Source organism: Gymnoscopelus braueri (assembly GCF_963280865.1).
Source record: "Gymnoscopelus braueri genome assembly, chromosome: 3".
Taxonomy (NCBI): Eukaryota; Metazoa; Chordata; class Actinopteri; order Myctophiformes; family Myctophidae; genus Gymnoscopelus; species Gymnoscopelus braueri.
The window spans coordinates 20,080,181-20,098,182 of record NC_137612.1 but is presented as its reverse complement, the minus strand read 5'-3'; the positions used below and the strand labels follow the sequence as shown (position 1 = coordinate 20,098,182).

The following is an 18,002-nucleotide window of genomic DNA, read 5'->3' as shown; positions in this document are numbered from 1 at the left end:
AAAATGCATATAACAGGCGTGTTATGTCTTCATGGCAGAAGATGATGCGTCCATGTTTTGCTGTGAGTCGTGTGGGTAAAAAAAACAAGCCTGGTGACGCGAGGTTAGTCGTGGTTGGTTGCTAGGCCGTTAGCGCCCATGGTTACTCGTTTTTCCCATAATGCACTATCAACAACATTGCAAGAGAGATTGGAAGGTAACTTTAAAACACGAGCTCACTGAATTAGATGTTTGATTAACAGTTCTCTAATGACGGTTAAGTATTTTCAGTCAGTTATTTGATTTCTTATAGAAGTCAATCAAACCGATCGAGTACAACTAACTAACTGATTGAATGCCACCGTACTCGTCAGTCCTTTGAAGTTAGCTTGTTGTTTTGCACCAGAAACCTTGGGGTTGTACGTGAGCTAGATCGGTCATGGCAAGAAATCAGACCTGATCTCTGGTGTTATTTAACTTTAATTAACTAGGTAACAAAGTTTTCTTCTTTACAGTAATGTTTCAGTAATGAGAACATTCTTGCCCGACAGTCTATAATAGCACCAAAGCTTATGTAGCTAAACTTCTGATACTATTAGCCTAGCCTTGGATCAAGACTATCATTTTATCGAGTCTGTTACTAAAATGTCAAAATCGATAAAATACATCCATGATAGTCTTGATCCAAGGCTACTATACTACCCGATGGGTATGCTGTGTTGAATAAAGTGGGATGATCTAATTGCTATAATTTCTGTTTTTAGATCTGAACTGATACCGTTTTGTATCAGTACTGCAGTGGCCAGACTTAACAAATGAAGAATGGACAAGGAGAAGGAGCAGCGTAACAACACTGTTGTTATTAATGCTTCCAAAAGAGAGTTATTTACAGCCAACAGCGGATACAAGTCCCTGCAGAAAAGGCTAAGAGCGCAATGGAAGATCCAGAGGTATGCATCATGCATAATCAATCTGATCTTAGACTGTCTTCTTGGAACTTCATAAACTAGGTCATTTTTCGGAGGTGTATATGCTATGCTATACAGTCCAATTTAGTCAAAACTCCTTGTAGTTAAAGTAAAAAAAACCAGTGGTGTAAAGTAACTAAATACATTTACTCAAGTACTGTACAAGTAATTTTTTTGGGAGCATTTCCAATTTTCAGTACTTTTACTTCTACATCTCAGAGGCAAATATTGTACTTTTACTTTAACTTTAGTTACTAGTTACTTTGTAGATTTTGATTATTATTACAAAACATACAACCACTTGCACTTCAACCCTATATACATTTCGGCCATTTGAAAATAGCCGATCTACAAGCGCACAATGCGCTGTGATGTGATGCATTGTGCGCTTGTAGATCTGCTATTTTCAAAACATTTTTATACAATTTATACATTTGAAAACTTGTGAAATGGGACATTCTGCATAATAAGTACTTTCTACTTTTGGTACTTTAAGTGCATTTTGATACCAATACATTTGTACTTTTACTCAAGTAAATTTTGAATTCCGGACTTTTACTTGTAACAGAGAGTATTTCTACATTGCAGTATTGATACTTTTACTTAAGTAAAACATGTGAATACTTTTTCCACCACGGGTAGTAAACCCCTTTCATTTCCTTTAGTATTAAGGAAGAGCTGTCATTGGAGAAGTTGAGGGGTGTCAAGTTGTGGATAACTGCTGGTCCAAGAGAAAAGTTCACTGCATCAGAGGTGATGTATTGGTACAGACAGGCTCAGTAGAATTGTATTCAACCAGTTTTAACAGCTAATTAGATTCTTCTTCTTCTTCTTTTGTCAGCCAAACAGATTTGAACACTTTAATATAAATATAACATCCACATTGTCACATGTCATAGTGGAGTAGAAAATATTATTAGCTGCTGGTAGCTGCTTTTAATTTCCCACCAAATCTATTTCACAATCTACAATTGTATTGTAGCTGGAGGTTCTGAAGCAGTACTTGGATGGAGGGGGTAATGTCCTTGTGATGCTTGGTGAAGGAGGAGAAATGAAGTATGACACTAATATCAACTTTCTTCTGGAGGAGTTTGGAATAATGGTCAACAATGGTGCATACAACAAGTTCATATTATTACTAACACACAATTCAACAATGTAATTATGAGTGATTTCTATGTTATTGAAGGTTTTTTGTTGCAATGACTGAATTTCTCTCCACAAATACAATAGATGCTGTTGTGAGGAACGTTTACTACAAGTACTTCCATCCTAAAGAAGCACTGGTGTCAAATGGTGTGTTGAACAGGTTAGTTGGGCATGCTTTCACAAGGTCAGATTTGATTCGGATTAGTTTTGTTTTGTGTAGTTTTTCACTGACTGTGAGGTTACCTATTTCATCTTGGTCATATTCTTCTTCACATTGTTTAGAGAAATCAGTCGGGCTGCAGGCAAAGTGGTCACAGGGATCATTGAAGATGAAAGTGTTGGGAATAATGCCCAGTAAGTACTTTGCCCTTTTTGTACTGTTTTATACTCGAGTCTAGAGTAGACGGTAACCAGAACGGTCGCCCCAAAACACGCTCGCCCCCATTTTTTTGTGCGGACCACTCGCCCCCAGCGGCGGTCCAGTCGCCCCGCTTGAGCGGAAAACGGTGGACCACTCACCAGAGTCACCACGCCGGTGCGGAACGCTCGCCCGGAACACTCACACCGCGGGTGCGGAACGCTCGCTCTGCTTGGTGAGAGCAGACTACAGCCCCTAACATTAAGTTAGGAAGTAGTTAGGCGTTAGGCGTGTTTTGGGGCGACCGTTCTTGAATTAAAAAAACTGTCACAACGACGGAGGCGTGCCGTCTGAAGCGGACTTGAGCCACGAGAGGCACCGTCAAGCGAGCTAAGGCGAGCAGGTCGCCGCACTGAACGTGGCGAAGTCCGGTTCAGGCGACTCAGCTGCGTTCGTAAATCTTCGTAAATCATCAATAGAGGCCCTGCTGCAGGATTGCCATTTAATATGATGTCTTCTTGTTCATGCAGGGCTCTCTCTTTTGTATACCCATATGGTGCCACCCTGAGTGTAATGAAGCCTGCCGTTGCTATTCTTTCAACTGGTTCAGTCTGTTTTCCACTCAACAGGCCTGTCCTGGCCTTCTATGAGGTCAAGGTGAGAAGCATGATACATTTTCCCTTCTCTTGTCCATCTTATATTTATGGTGAATATGTTCTTGTCGGGTCATTTGAAAGATGTGTCTCATCTTTTGTTATGAAGGAGGGTGGCAAACTGGCTGTGCTGGGTTCCTGTCACATGTTCAGCGACCAATACCTGGACAAAGAGGAGAACAATAAAATAATGGTGAATACAAATGATGACCAAAGGGCCCTTTGAGTAGTTGACTGAGTAACTATATCTTGCCATTGTTTTGGAATCATTTGAGTGGTGATTTTTGACCTGACAATCCCTCTCTTTTTTCAGGATGTTGTCTTCCAGTGGCTCATGACTGATAATATTCAACTGAATCAGATTGATGCAGAGGACCCAGAGGTGAAGAGGTTTTTATATTGGTACATTTAATGTATTTTGATCTATGTTGATCTGACCTTTTTTCTCCTAGATCACAGATTACAACATGTTACCAGATACTGGGGGTTTGTCGGAACGACTTCGAGTTTGCTTGCAAGAGGGTGATGAAAATCCAAGGGATTTCACTTCTCTCTTTGATAACTCTGTGTTCAAATTGTCAAACAACACTTTGCCGCAAGTAATCAGGTTAGAAACTAAGATACACTTGAGAACATGACATCCAGTCCATCATTGCCATGTCGTGTACTTTTCCTGATGACAAATGTTTTGTTCCACAGCTCTTATAAACAGCTTAATGTAAAACATGAACCCCTCCAACTGATCACACCACAGTTTGAGACACCTCTACCACAGCTACAACCTGCTGTAAGTTTCATTTCAGGCATCCTGCCCTACTTTTTTTGTGCTGATCTATTTTGCCACGGATATTTACGCATGCCCAGAATGTATCCTCTGCATTTTGACCCATCCTATAGGAGCTTCTGACCAACTTCTGTCTTACAGTATTAGCATAACTTATTTACCAAGCATAGACTAACACCTTTTTCAGCCATATCTCTATATTGGTCCTCATTAATGTGTTCACTAAAGGACAGTACTCTGAGTGACCCTGACACAGGCTGTGGCTATCTCAAATCTACCTGCTGCTATCATCTACTGTGTGTGTGTGTGTGTGTGTGTGTGTGTGTGTGTGTGTGTGTGTACCTTTCAGGAAGAGAAAGGCTGTAGTTTCCATTAGCTTGTGTTATGCCCTGGTATTGGGGAAACCTATATGTAATATTAAAGTGTGCTTTCCCCCTCTTCCCTTTTTGATTTATTGATTGAATAATTTAGTCAGAAATGTAAACAGCACGTGGTACAGTCAGACATTAAGGCTAAACGGATAACACACAAAAGTCCTGGGGACTTGTTTACATTGTGGTCCCATGTACAATTCATCAACAGCATAAAAAAAAACCACAATAATACATGCCATCAACAAATACAAAACACCATTATGTACAAAGGAGAAAAGGCAGCGGCAGTGAATGACAACTCCCTTCTATGGGAATTTACACCGCATTTACACCGCCTTGTGGACTCCTGATAGATGTTTTTTCAGGCCAGTTTTGAAAGAAACCAGTGATTCACATATTTTGTGTCCTTGCCCCAAGGATGACCAACACAGTAGATTCAGTCCAATGGCAAATTATTAAACTGCAGGTGTCAGGTTGGGCATGGCCAAAACAAAGGAAGAAGCTAAACCCAATACAAACTAACTTTCCTAAGAACATACAATAAATAAAATAGCTGGTGTGAATACACAACACCACTGACACAAAACAAGAGAAAAGCAGTAATGACTGCTTATAGTTTCAACTCAACAACATAAAACATAACATTAAATACATGCACATATAGCTGTAGCTGGTCATGTTTGGAACCAGGAAGGAGAGAGGGGTTGACTGCTGTCGGCTTTCCTTATATCCTGGGAGCTGACATTTCCAGGCGCATCAGCAAACAGGACAACGACTCAGTTAAACATCTACCCATACACCAGCCAAAGATTACTAATGACACGGATATGGAAATATGGCTGAAAAAGTTAATAGTAAGTGGATGTTTTTGATTTATTCTGTCCCAGGTCTTTCCACCTGCCTTTAGGGATTTGCCTCCACCTATGCTAGATCTTTTTGATCTGGATGAAACATTCTCTTCAGAGAAAGTGCGCTTAGCACAGCTCACCAACAAATGTAAGTAAAATATTTGAATTATCTTATAAAATAAAGTATAAAATATAATAAATCCAACTGCCGTAGCACCCCTATTCCAAATTTGGTCTGTATTCCCCCCTCCCCAGGTTCTGATGATGATCTTGAGTTTTACGTACGGAAATGTGGTGAAATTTTGGGAGTTACTGGGAAGCTGGACAAAGATCAGAGAGATGCCAAACACATTTTGGAGCACATTTTCTTCCAGGTGGTGGAGTTCAAGAAACTCAATCAAGTGAGTTGGCCCATATTCACCCACAATAGAAAAAGGTTTTAATATGTTGAATGCATGACTGATTTGACTATCCTTTCCTTACAGGAGCATGATATTGACACAGAGGCACACTTTTCCCCATTCTAATGTGCAAAATGTAATTTATATATACACATTGTTGTGGAAAGCTGGAGAATGTATATCTCCCTATAATTAAATGGTCCCCTGTTTTGTGACATGAGTACATCAAATACCAGGATTTCTGAAGGTTCTACACAGAAACTTTTGGCATTGCAACAAACTCTAATTGTTACAAATGCAATAGTCTTGTGGCATTTTATATCTCCATATTATATTTTGTGAAGCGTTTACTGTACAATACATTATCCAATAAAGTGAATTTACATACAACTTGTCCAAATCTTACAAAATGTATTTTATTATTAAACTTACAGGGTGGGCATTGCCAAAACAAATCAGAGGCTACGCCAATTGCTTGATGCAGTGATACTGTAAAAGGGTTTTAGGTAAAGCATAACATATCCACATCAAAGGTTTTAGGTGAAGAATAACATGTCTAATATACCACAATCAAGTGCCATCCATATGCATGACAGCCAAATTGATGTGAAATTGGACTGGATGTTACTTCCTTCACAGCTGTTACCAATGATATTAATTGGTTGGTTGTACCATTGTGGTCAACAGAGTCAGGGTGCTGCGATGTTGGCTCACTGGAATGGCTCTGCTACACTTAAACAGAACACCTGTGAAGGGCATGTCATGCATAGGGCCTAAGTTTCAACCATTAGTGCTTAGACTTGATTCTCCTCCTGGTGCTGCAGATTTGTTTGGATTGGAGCTTCCAGATCCCAGTATGGAGGAAATCTCAGCCACTGATGTGGATCTAGTTTGTTGGCCTGGACTAAAGTTGAATTCAGTGCTCAATTCCAAGAGGGGTTTGGGGCTGTTCATATCCGTGTTGCTCAATTCCAAGAGGGGTTTGGGGCTGTTCATATCTGGGTTGATGACAGAGATGTTAGGGATATGACTGATGTCCCATATTTTGGCTTGTCTGGTCAGCTCGCATGGTGTGGAGGACAGGATCTTCAAAGACACAGCTGATGGTACTGTGAGGTTTTTGGTTTCTTGAGCCGTCAGGCACAGATTATTGCTATAATAGAGCACATTATCTGAGGACTGATCAACCGAAGCCGGCTTCTCCTCACAGTACTCAGTCACTAAGTCGTTTGACAACTTTGATGAATACTCTAGTGCAGACAAACACTGGTCCCCAAAAAAGTTCTTCTCGAGTTCTGATGGAGATTGACACTCAAAGCTCTTCAAATCTAGGATGGAAATATAGTACGTTAAACATTGCAATTACAACAGACCAGTGGTAGAAAGTAACTAAGTGCATTTACTCAAGTACAGTACTTAAGTACATTTTAAAGGCACTTTTTTTTACTTTTTACTGGAGTAGGCTACTTCCAATTTTATGCCATTTTCAAAGGAATTGTATACATTTGAAAACTTGTGAAATGGAACAGTCTGCATAATACTTTTTACATTTGGTACTTTAAGTATTTTTGATCCCAATACTTTTATTCAAGCACATTTTGATTACCGGACTTACTTGTTACAGAGTATTTCTACATTGCAGTATTGATACTTTTACTTAACTAAAAAGACCACTCAAGATGATGAAGGAGAACATAATGGAAAAGTACTTTCACTGGCTATGATGATGAACCTGGCTAGTTCGTTTTTTCTCCAGCAAAAGACACATGATGTACCGATTTTTTTATTAACTTACCCAAAGAATTCTCCATGTTTTCTTCTGACCGTCTACGGAGACCCAGCTATAAGACCTGTTACCTCAACAACCAACCGTGTCAAATGAATGATTGTCTCTATTTAAACCCACCTGGACGACATCCGTGATGATGATGAGGGAGAGCCTACGCTCTACAGCCGTTTAACATGGGGGAAAAAATTATGTATATATTTTTCCCGAATGGGTAGGTTCCCAGATTGCATTAACCATGACATCCATATTTTGGGCATTTAATTCCAAGCTAAATGTGTTAAATTATTATTATAAATAATAATGTACGTGGTTAAAATAAAATAAAATACATTTAGACTTCATCGACGCTTAATATGAAACAAACTTAAAATGACAACACTTATTTATTTAATGGACGTTCTCTAATACACAGTTTCCCAAACAATGGGTCGGGACCCATTTATGGGTCGCAGATCTATTTTTATGGGTCACGAGTAAATATCCCCTTTATGTATTTTTTTTATTTCCTACGTTTTGTTTTTACTTATTAAAAAAATCTTAATCTTAATTCATAAATAAATGTCAAAAATTCAAGAAATTCCATAAATTCGAAAACAAATGTAGTAGTGAGAATAGCAGATCTACAAGCAGATCTACAAACAAAGAAGTAGTGAGAATATCAACGCGTCGCATCGCAACGCGGTGTGAGCTTGTAGATCTGCTATTTTCACTTGTTTGGGTCAAGGGGAGACATTAGCCCTGAAACATGACTGTCTGTCATATCATGACAGTCATGGAACCACTTGTTCCTGGTTTGAGAATGTTTTACATTTACAACCGGTACATCTACATAAGCGTTCAGATTTCAAATATAAAGTGCTAACCCGACGGCCGTGGATGTAACAAGTTAAAGCGTATCTTCCGTATTGTTCAATAAAAAGCATTTTAATCCGATCGGTGGCCATTTCCCCCGAAATGTCACCCTGTGCTTTCAAATGTGCGCCCCTATCGGTTGGTAGGTGTATTGCACTCTGATACAGTATACAAAATAATCCACCAATCGGATTAAAATGCTTTTTATTGAACAATACGGAAGATACGGGTACTTAGACCCAGGCGCTTTAACTTGTTACATCCGTGGCTTTGGGGTAAGCACTTTATATTTGAAATCTGAATGTTTATGTAGATGTACTGGTTAATTTGTACTGTTACATATGCATAGGAACCATGGCTAGGTCTCGAGTAGCTCCAATCGGAACCTCTCCCTCCGCTGTATAGCTCCGAGATGAGGTTCCTCGTTTGTCAGTGCCGTTTTAGCAGGACATTTAAAATTTGTTAGGAATATCTTCCACTTTACATGTTTCTTACCCCTTTCTGCACATCGTATCCAAAAAGTAAAGGTTTTCTGAGATGCTCTCAGATGTTTTAAGTTCTAGCGCGCAATAAAATCTATCCAACGAGTTGAAAAAAGCGTTTAAATAGCTTCTCTCCTAAATGTTTTTAAGGCATACCCGGAAGTTGCGCCCGCCGAGAATACATTACTGATTCCCCTACTGGTCAAATGTTGAATTGCATCTTGTAATGCAAAATATCATGGAACCGGCTGAGGAGAGAGGCGAATTAAATACTTTTTTCCAACTCGTTGGATAGCTTTTATTGTGCGCTAGAACTTAAAACATCTGAGAGCATTTCAGAAAACCTTTACTTTTTGGATACGATGTGCAGAAAGGGGTAAGAAACATGTAAAGTGGAAAATGTGCGACAATGTCCTGCTCAAACGGCACCGACAAACGAAGAACCTCATCTCGGAGCTATACAGCGGAGGGAGAGGTTCCGTAGGGGCTAGGTCTCGAGCTAGGTCTCGAGCTAAAATGTTTGGGAACCAGTGAACCAGTCACGAACCAGTGCCCTAATACGTCACTTTCTACGCATATCCGGTTTCCTTAGGCGCGAGATAGAAAATGTTGAGCGCGGACGACAAGCTGTTCCAGGCCAGCTGAGCGGACTATTCATATTCAACTGTAGTAGTGTGGAGCGTTCACTAGAGTGACTGGACAGCATTAGCTATGCGGGCGGCTAAATTGGATTGATAATTCAGCAAACCAGTTATTAGATCTAATGATATCGCTCTAGAAATTACATGCGTATGACGTGCGAAGGAGAAGAAGAAGAAGAAGTCGTAAGATTACTGGCGGGATTGTCAACAAAAACAGTGGAAATGTCCTGGTGGTCGCGCGGGTAAGCTGAACGGATCATGTTTATTAATAATAACATCTAACGATCATCAGGACAACATGTACATGATCGATGTACGTGATCACTGTGCATGATCACTGCATCAGACTGGGGCGAGGGTTTAGTAGACGAGACAGTTTATTGTTTATTTGGATCCCCCCATTAGCTACTACCTTAGCAGCAGCTACTTTTCCTGGGGTCCACACAGAAATAAATTACATTATATATAACATGTGAACATTTTACATGACAGTATAAGAAAACAGTTAAAAACTTGTAATACAACCAAATGTAAAATAATAAAAAATCAATCTCGATTATCAGTTTCATTGACTTTGTGTTAGTTTTAGAATATCAACAGTGCTGTGCCGCCACTCCGCCAGTTTAGGCGCAGATAAGCTATATTTAGCAGACAGACTGAGACAGGCGACATTATTAGTCTGTCCAACAAAAATCGATGTCTTTCTGTAGATAGATTGACTAAAGATCACAAATGAGAGCTGCTGCTGTTTGACAGTACTACCTGCTAAACCCTGAAATTTAGCCAATGAAAAAACAGAAGTCAGTCAGACCCAAATGCTAAAGTTAGCAGCCAGTGGTGGAAAGTAACTAAGTACATGTACTCAAGTACTGTACTTAAGTACAATTTCGAGGTATTTTTTTATTTACTGGAGTATTTCCAATTTTCAGTAGTTTTACTGTTCTACTCCACTACATCTCAGAGGCAAATATTTCACTTTTACTCCACTACAATTATTTGAAAACTTAGGTTACTAGTTACTTTTTTGATTATTATTACAAAACACACATTAATCACTTCAGCCCTATATACACTTCGGCCATTTGAAAATAGCCGATCTTCAAGCTCACAATGCGTCGCGAGCTTGTTGATCTGCTATTTTCAAAATAATTGTATACATTTGGAAACTTGTGAAATGGAACATAATGCACAATGAGTATTTTTTACCTTTGGTAAATTTTTTGATGCCAATACTTTTTTAGAATTTAGAATTCCGGGCTTTTACTTATAACAGAGTATTTCTACATTGCAGTATTGATACTTTTACTTAAGTAAGAAATGCGAGTACTTTTTCCACCACTGGCACCAAACCTGTTGTTGCCTTGCTAGTCTAGCCAGACTAGTCTAACCAGCAGCAAGTGGCAGTGACTTTACTGATCAGCTTTGTCTGTACACGATAATCACCTAGTTTTTTTCTTCTCAGTGAGGATGGAGAGGAAGCCATGTGTCATGACACTGACTCTGATGTAGCAGAACAGAGAGACAGTGGAAAAACGAAGGTGAAATGGACACAAGAAGAGGTGAATGTCCCAACTTGTCCCACCCTTCCTGCAAATGGCCATCACAGTTACACACACACACACACACACACACACACACACACACACACACACACACACACACACACACACACACACACACACACACACACACACACACGTAACCAATGTTAAGACACAGTATGTCTTCTAACCTAGTTCTGCCTATTTGATCACATTTACAGGACGACAACCTCAAGGCTCTGGTTCAAAAAGTAGGACCAACTGATTGGAAATACATTGCCAGCTTCATACAAGTGAGTTTGAACATTTTTTTCTTTGTATATTTAGTAACCATATTAAAATACAAGTCTCAGTCTTTGTTTTGTACTGTATAACATTTAGATTTTCTGTTCAGAATCACACAGAACAGCAGTGTCAGCACCGCTGGTCTAAGGTCTTGGATCCAGACTTGGTCAAAGGGCCTTGGACCAAAGAGGAGGATGAAAAGGTACATGCAATATATTGGCCAGCAAAGCAATATTCAACGAATGGCTGTTTGTCTGTAATATTACCTGATGTGACAGTGACTATTTGGGTCAGCTGGCTAATTTGGATAATTAGTGGGTGTGCTTTAGGAAAGAACGCAGTCCACTGTTGTTTCCACTATTTATTCTCAAAACCACCTCAGCATCCCCAGGAGTCTAGCTACTCTAGCACATTGTAACAGCGATAGACTCACGCGCTCTCGGCTTATACCGACAATAAGCCTCTCTAACCTATTTACTTTAACCCATCGACCTGAGGCCGATTCTACAAATCTAAATCAGTAGTTCTCACACTTTCAAAAATAGCAGATGCACAAGCTCGCATCGTGGCACAAAGTGACGTGCTGTGAGCAATAAGCATGTATATCTGCTATCTTTGAATAGCCAATGTAAAAATCTAAAATTACACGGATGCTTTACCGCTTTTAATGGGTTAAAGGTCTAGAGAAAAACAACACGCATAAACGACAAACAGGAACTTAGGACACACACTTAATGAAATGCTTGAAATGATTGTGTGACTGCTTTATCATACTGACTGTGACCAAACATGAATTCAAAGACCCTGGTGCATGTAAATGCACAGCATATACCTCACGATGTTATCTGGCTCTGGTGAGCAATTCTCAGATTAGATGTACTTCTATCTTGTCAGGTCATAGAGCTTGTCAACCGCTATGGCAATAAACAGTGGGCCCTGGTAGCCAAGCAACTGAAAGGCAGACTCGGAAAGCAGTGTCGAGAGCGTTGGCACAACCACCTCAACCCTGACGTGAAGAAGTCCTCCTGGACGGCAGAGGAAGATCTTGTAATCTACAAGGCCCACAACATCCTTGGAAACCGCTGGGCTGAGATTGCCAAACTGCTTCCTGGAAGGTACGGTGCCCTCTTGCGTGGTGATCTGCATCAGGAGGCGAGCTTAAAATTGATTAACTATTGGGTTGTATATGTTTATTAAAGCCTTGTTCTAACTTTTCGTTTTCACAGGACGGATAATGCTGTGAAGAATCATTGGAATTCTACCATTAAACGCAAGTTGGAGATGGGCTTTTATGCTGCGGTGGTCTTTAAACCAAGTGAACGTGAGGAGTTTCTTGCCCGCATAAATAAAGACCAGCAGGTGGGCTTCTTTTCCAGTGATATATGCTGATTTGCAAGGTGTCATTGGTGTCGCTGAATTAAATCCCTCAACTTGTTGTCACAGGCCCCCCATTGTTCTGAAGGTGTCGCAGACAAGGACCAAGAGCAGAACACGTCTCCACCAGTAAGAGAAGAGTCAAGGGTAAGACCGACCTCATAGCTTGAATCTTGTAATATAATTTTATAGTTTTGACCTGGTTGAAACGCTGAATATTGTATTTATTCAGAGCATCATGCTGTTTGTGCAGACTTTTATTTTCTTCTGATGCGTGTACATTGTCCAGCATTTTATAAGGATGTGCATAACTACCTTCTCATAAATCCTATTTTGTTTGGAACACTCGCAGGAAACGGTTACTTATACTACTATAAAAAGTGAACCAGTGGAGGCAGCAGGCCCTCCAAATGCTGCCGCTTCTTCCCAACAAACAAAGGATGGGTTGAGCATCAAAACTGAGCCCAATGCTTCGGGAGAAACGAATGTCACCAATTGGGTGGTGGACGGTTCTGGTTTTCTCTACCCCACTGACCCAGCATTGAAGGAAGTGATGGACTTGGTAGATGGGGTAATAATGCTTTAACACACGTCTCAAGTCACCCACTTTAATATGCTTTAACACACGTCTCCAGTCACCCACTGTGAGTTTCTCCTCTGTCCCCCTCCCTCCCTTGAGGACAATGTGTGCTCAGTCAGAATAATAGCGGTTTTTATCACAGTGCCTGCATGCCTTTTTATATGTAGTAGGTGAGTGTAGAGAGACAGGAAACCAAGGCTAGAGAGACATGTGAGACAAGTACGGGTCGGATTCGAACCCGGGGGCCTCATGCTCTAACCGACGGAGCCACCAGGCACACTGCATGCGTTACTAACATGTAAAACATCGCTCCCTGTCAGGACCTTGATGGGTGGTGCAACCTGGCTGCCTTTGATGATCTGCTCGAGGAAAATCAAAGCCCTGAGCGCCTCCAGTTCCGCCTGGAGGCAGCTCAGGAGCTCAGTAAGGGCAACAGAGGCGAGCTCATCCCCATATCGTCCCAGGTCACGCCACCGCACGTACTCAACCGCCGAAGCCGCAGACGCATCGTCCTGTCTCCCAACTCCAGCAACTCCATGACTCCCAAGAGCACTCCAGTTAAAAGCCTGCCCTTCTCTCCGTCGCAAGTAATGCTCTTCAGTCTTGTTGCATCCTTAACTGCGACGTAGCGCAAACACCACACAATGCAGTCTGCTTAATAATGTGTTGTTTCAGTTCCTCAACATGTGGAGCAAACAGGACACCCATGACCTGGAGAACCCGTCCCTCACGTCCACCCCGGTCTGCAGTCAAAAAAACACCGTTACCACGCCACTACAGCGGGAGAAGTCGCCCCTCATTCAGAATGACAACTCTGCGTATGTCATCCTGCACGTAACCCTGAAAGACATGAGTGTTACTGTCATTCTGTCATTCTGTCATTCTGCATTTGCTTACACTGTGTTTTCATGTAGGTTTATTACGCCCAAACACAAATCGGAGCTCCATGCAACACCTCGCACCCCAACACCGTTCAAAAATGCAATGGCAAAGTATGGTTCTTTGCAACCTATGGTGAGTACCTTGCACACATACCGGTAAACGCAAAATCACTCAAATCACACATAACAAAAATGTTTGGTGCCAAATTTGTCATTTCCAGTTAAATGTGTTTTATTGTAATTGGTTTATTGTAATTGTGCATGCAGTTGATTGCCCTTGTTTTATTTACCTTTACTTGTGATTTGCAAACCAAGAGTTTTGTATTATAGCTGCAACATGCAATTTCTGACCATGAGAGGGCAGCAAATAGACTCCAAAACAAGACATAGGCATCTAGTTGGTGGGCTATGTTCACTGACTCACATTCATTGTTCCTCCTTTTTGGTGGAACTGCAGTTGATTACCTTCCACATCTGCAATTTCCTTGAAGCGAAAGCCAATTTAATGATTCTGTTTTTAGTACAGAATGTTTTATTTGTGTATGCAATGCTTGTATGCAAAAAAGACATCAGTTGGTAACCACTTACAGTAGACATTCAATTTCAACTATATATAGGCTGTTATTTTAAGAGGTTCTTGTATAACTGCCTGTACATTTTACACACATGTAAAGAACATGTTATATGGTTATTTCTCAATCTCATATTTTTATAATACCTGTCATTACCTGTAAATCCTTATGTGGGGCACTTAAGCAACAGTGATGTAAATGGTTTATGTTAATATAAATGGAAAGAAGTTGACTTGTTTAAAACAAGTTATTTTACCATCCTTTGATGTCTTGAGGTCCAAGAAATTGATCATATTCAAATGACACACATTCATAGATAATTGACCACTATTAGAGGGCTTGTAGACTGTAAAGTTCACTCCTTTCTCAAGCAGTGTATTTCGGTATTGGGGTATTTTGTTAACATATTACCCAACCCCAGTTCCTGATCTTTCCCCCCATTATGTCTTAGCCTCAGACACCTAACGAGGACGACATAAATGAAGTAATATTGAAAGAGGCTGGGATTTCGCTGGAAGTGACAGATCAGACACCTCCTGGGAAAAGACACAGACTGTTGGTGAGCATGAGACACTGCTTTGTAGTGCTGCACAATTAATCGAAAAAAGATCGTGATCTCGATTCAGACACCTATGCAATCTTGATTTTAAATTATGACTTTTTTTTTTTTTTTGCTTAATATTTTTATATTTACAAGAGAATTGTGTGAGAATCGTGATCTCAATTCTTATGGAGGAAAATCGTGATTCACATTTGAGCAAGAATCGTGCAGCACTACTGCTTTGCTGCTTCACTCTTATTGCCATGTGAACATATACACTTTGCTCTGTAGAGGTAGCTCTCCACCAAACAGACTATTACAGATAACTACAGACTGGCAGTCGAATGAAGTCGGTTGGAAGGTGTGAAGGTTGCTTTTTCAACAGCAAGCTAGCTTCTATCCGACGGTCGAAAGCCGACGAACTTGCCGCTGACGTCGTCGGTGCCGGTGGAGAGCTACCTTAATGTAATTCTATAGGCATCAGCCATCATAATGCCTTGATGAGAAGAGGCTATTAATGCTAAAACAGCTGGATACAGAATAAACAAGTTGATGATGATTGCGGCCCACCCGAGTAAAGTGTATGTGTGGGAAATGGTGAAAACGCAGAATAACATTTCTTGTCATGTACGTGCAGCCTTTATTTTGAACTTAAAATTACAATATCCCAAATCTAGTCTCGTATCACAATATCAATATATCGCCCAGGTCTACTTATCACAAAGATACTCATCTCTCTCAAACTGTTACCAAGCTCATGTCTTACATGTGTACATTTAGTCAAGTTTAAATGTTAATGAATCACAAATGTTGCTTGTCAATTAGAAGGTTGGCTATTTTTTTTTGTCCTCAGAATCGGCGCCCTATGAAAAAAGTGCGTAAATCCCTGGCCTTGGATGTCATAGACTGCAATGAGTCCAAACACTGCATAAAGGTAAAATGAGGATATAAATGTATTACTAACCTCTCAGTGTTTCTGACATGCATGCTTCTTTTTTTCTTTACTACTTTTTTTTCCTTCTTTACAGGAAGAGCCTTCACATTGCATTTCTCTGAACATGTCGTCTTCATGTTGCATCAAGAAGGATAACATTTTGGATCAGGGCTTCCTTTCAGGACCCACTGATAGTGCTATATGTTCCAACATAGTACCCCCAACGCCTGTGAGTTCCCAGTGAAAAAAAATAAAATAACGAAAGTCTGAGTGATATAACCCCCCCCCCCCCCCATATTTTAATAATGCTGACTTTCCCCCCCCTTTTATTCATTTCAGATGTCCAAGGAATGGGAGATAGTTGTATGTGGACAAACCGCAGACCAGCTAATAATGACAGAGAAAGCAAGACGCTACCTGCGCTCACTAAGAACCTATGCACCAAACCGGGCTCTCATCCTGTCTTGAGATGTCTCCGGAGATCACCTCCATATACCAAGATTTTACTTAGACAATGTTTTTTGTGTGGTGGCTAACTTGCTGGTAGAAAAACAGTGTTAAGAGCTGTACATTTTGAGATTCTTGATACCTTAACCGTTAATGTATGGAGTAGGATCAGTCTCAGCATCTTTTGGTAGTTACAAAACAGAATTTATGAAGGTAATCCTTTTTGGAACTATTTTGTAAAGAATAATGAATGTAAAATGCTACATAAAGACAGTATTGTCTTACTATTTTATATTTGCCATCAGTTAACATGTTTTTACATTCCATAATGTATTCCCGTTTCTATTGACATATTTTAATAGTGAAAATCACTCAGGTTGAAATACGTTTCCTAAACTACAGTTTATACAACTAATTGGACTAGTGCACTAAGTAGCAGTGATGCATTTTGATAATAATATGACTTTAAAAAAATGTTAAATTATAATGTTATGTGCCCTGTTTAAGATATGTGTACATAATGATTAAATGGAAAATAAATATAGTGAAATGCAAAAACCTTTTTAGACGTGAAGCTGTGACCTATGTACATAACTGATGAGAGGTGGTTCTCAACCTTTTCAGGCGGCGACCCCCCCCCCCCCCTCCCCAAAGTCTCATATTTCAACTGGGTACCCCCCCCCCCCCAACCTGCCAAGCACTTGGAATTGTAGGAGATGAGGCATTGCGTGGTTCCACAGATAAAAATTGTGAAAATAGACTATCTTCAAGCTCACAACACCTCGCTGTGACCTTGTAGATCGGCTATTTTCTCAATTTTTGCCTCTTATATTATTTGGCCAATGTTTGACAAGTTTTTATAGTTTAGTAGTTGTTTGCTTTTGATGCAGGTCAATTTAATTTTAATTTTTTTTAGCTATTAAAAATGTCTTAAAGGTCCTTAAATTGTCACTTGACTGTCATCTGGTGACCCTTCCCCCCGCCCCCCCCCCAAAAAAAAACAAACATGTAGGGACTCCCCTGGGGGTCCCGACAGGTCCCGACCCACAGGTTGAGAACCACTGTGTTAACCAATGAGAAACGGCCAGCGCTGTGCACGCTCTATACTTGTCATCTCAGCCTCAGCTGTGTGTGCATAACCTTAACAAGGAAGTTAGGCAAAAAGTATGATTTCAGATGATAAGAAAATGCTATTTGTGGACAAATAATAAATATAATGCTTATGTAAATATTTTTTAATATATGTATTTAATACATTGTTTATGCAGATTACGAAAATGTACTTTTATCCTGATTGGAACGTTTGCCGTGCAGTAATTAATTCCTGAACCGTTTACTTAAGATATACGTAATGGCTATATCTATGTCTTTGTGGTTTGTGATAATATGTTTTCCCCAAACTGTATTAATGTACAAATACACAGATTGTCATAAAAAATAACCTATGGATTTTAGTAAAACGGGAGCGGATTTATTTCTGGTTCACACATTTTCAAAATAAAAGCTTTAAAATAGACTAGTCTAGTAGCAGTGGTGGAAAAGGTACCTGAATGTTTTACTTAAGTAAAA

The 18,002-nt window shown here is 40.1% G+C and overlaps 2 protein-coding genes across 3 annotated transcripts; both read left to right on the top strand.

The window, feature by feature from the left end:
• The first annotated feature begins 133 nt into the window (after positions 1-133).
• On the top strand, positions 134-5,908 carry ift52 (intraflagellar transport 52 homolog (Chlamydomonas)). 2 transcript variants are annotated; one of them, XM_080423159.1, is made up of 14 exons: positions 134-196; positions 744-929; positions 1,613-1,700; positions 1,930-2,059; positions 2,181-2,256; positions 2,379-2,450; positions 2,985-3,111; positions 3,217-3,300; positions 3,421-3,489; positions 3,560-3,714; positions 3,807-3,894; positions 5,153-5,261; positions 5,369-5,514; positions 5,599-5,908. In XM_080423159.1, the coding sequence occupies exons 2-14, from the start codon at positions 802-804 to the stop codon at positions 5,638-5,640; spliced, it is 1,314 nt and encodes a 437-aa protein (XP_080279285.1). In that variant the 5' UTR covers positions 134-196; positions 744-801; the 3' UTR covers positions 5,641-5,908. The 2 variants fall into 2 exon arrangements, with proteins under 2 accessions (XP_080279285.1, XP_080279286.1); XM_080423160.1 differs by lacking the exon at positions 134-196 and adding an exon at positions 405-470.
• A 3,350-nt stretch (positions 5,909-9,258) lies between these two features.
• Positions 9,259-17,865, top strand: mybl2b (v-myb avian myeloblastosis viral oncogene homolog-like 2b). Its single transcript, XM_080423870.1, has 15 exons — positions 9,259-9,520; positions 10,741-10,837; positions 11,041-11,112; positions 11,214-11,306; positions 11,999-12,219; positions 12,331-12,463; positions 12,548-12,625; positions 12,831-13,049; positions 13,379-13,645; positions 13,734-13,876; positions 13,973-14,072; positions 14,963-15,070; positions 15,906-15,986; positions 16,081-16,215; positions 16,326-17,865. Exons 1-15 carry the CDS (start codon positions 9,423-9,425, stop codon positions 16,452-16,454), a joined length of 1,974 nt encoding a protein of 657 aa, XP_080279996.1. The 5' UTR covers positions 9,259-9,422; the 3' UTR covers positions 16,455-17,865.
• The last annotated feature ends 137 nt before the right edge of the window (positions 17,866-18,002 follow it).

What these genes read in the sequence shown, in the direction of transcription:
- mybl2b (XM_080423870.1), top strand. Translation starts at nt 9,423, where the DNA reads ATGCGTATGACGTGCGAAGGAGAAGAAGAAGAAGAAGTCGTAAGATTA. An exon ending in TGATGGACTTGGTAGATGGG is followed by an intron (nt 13,050 to 13,378) that starts GTAATAATGCTT and finishes GCTCCCTGTCAG; the next exon opens with GACCTTGATGGGTGGTGCAA. An exon ending in TGCCCTTCTCTCCGTCGCAA is followed by an intron (nt 13,646 to 13,733) that starts GTAATGCTCTTC and finishes GTGTTGTTTCAG; the next exon opens with TTCCTCAACATGTGGAGCAA.
- ift52 (XM_080423159.1), top strand. Translation starts at nt 802, where the DNA reads ATGGACAAGGAGAAGGAGCAGCGTAACAACACTGTTGTTATTAATGCT. An exon ending in AAAAGTTCACTGCATCAGAG is followed by an intron (nt 1,701 to 1,929) that starts GTGATGTATTGG and finishes ATTGTATTGTAG; the next exon opens with CTGGAGGTTCTGAAGCAGTA. An exon ending in TCAAATGGTGTGTTGAACAG is followed by an intron (nt 2,257 to 2,378) that starts GTTAGTTGGGCA and finishes CACATTGTTTAG; the next exon opens with AGAAATCAGTCGGGCTGCAG.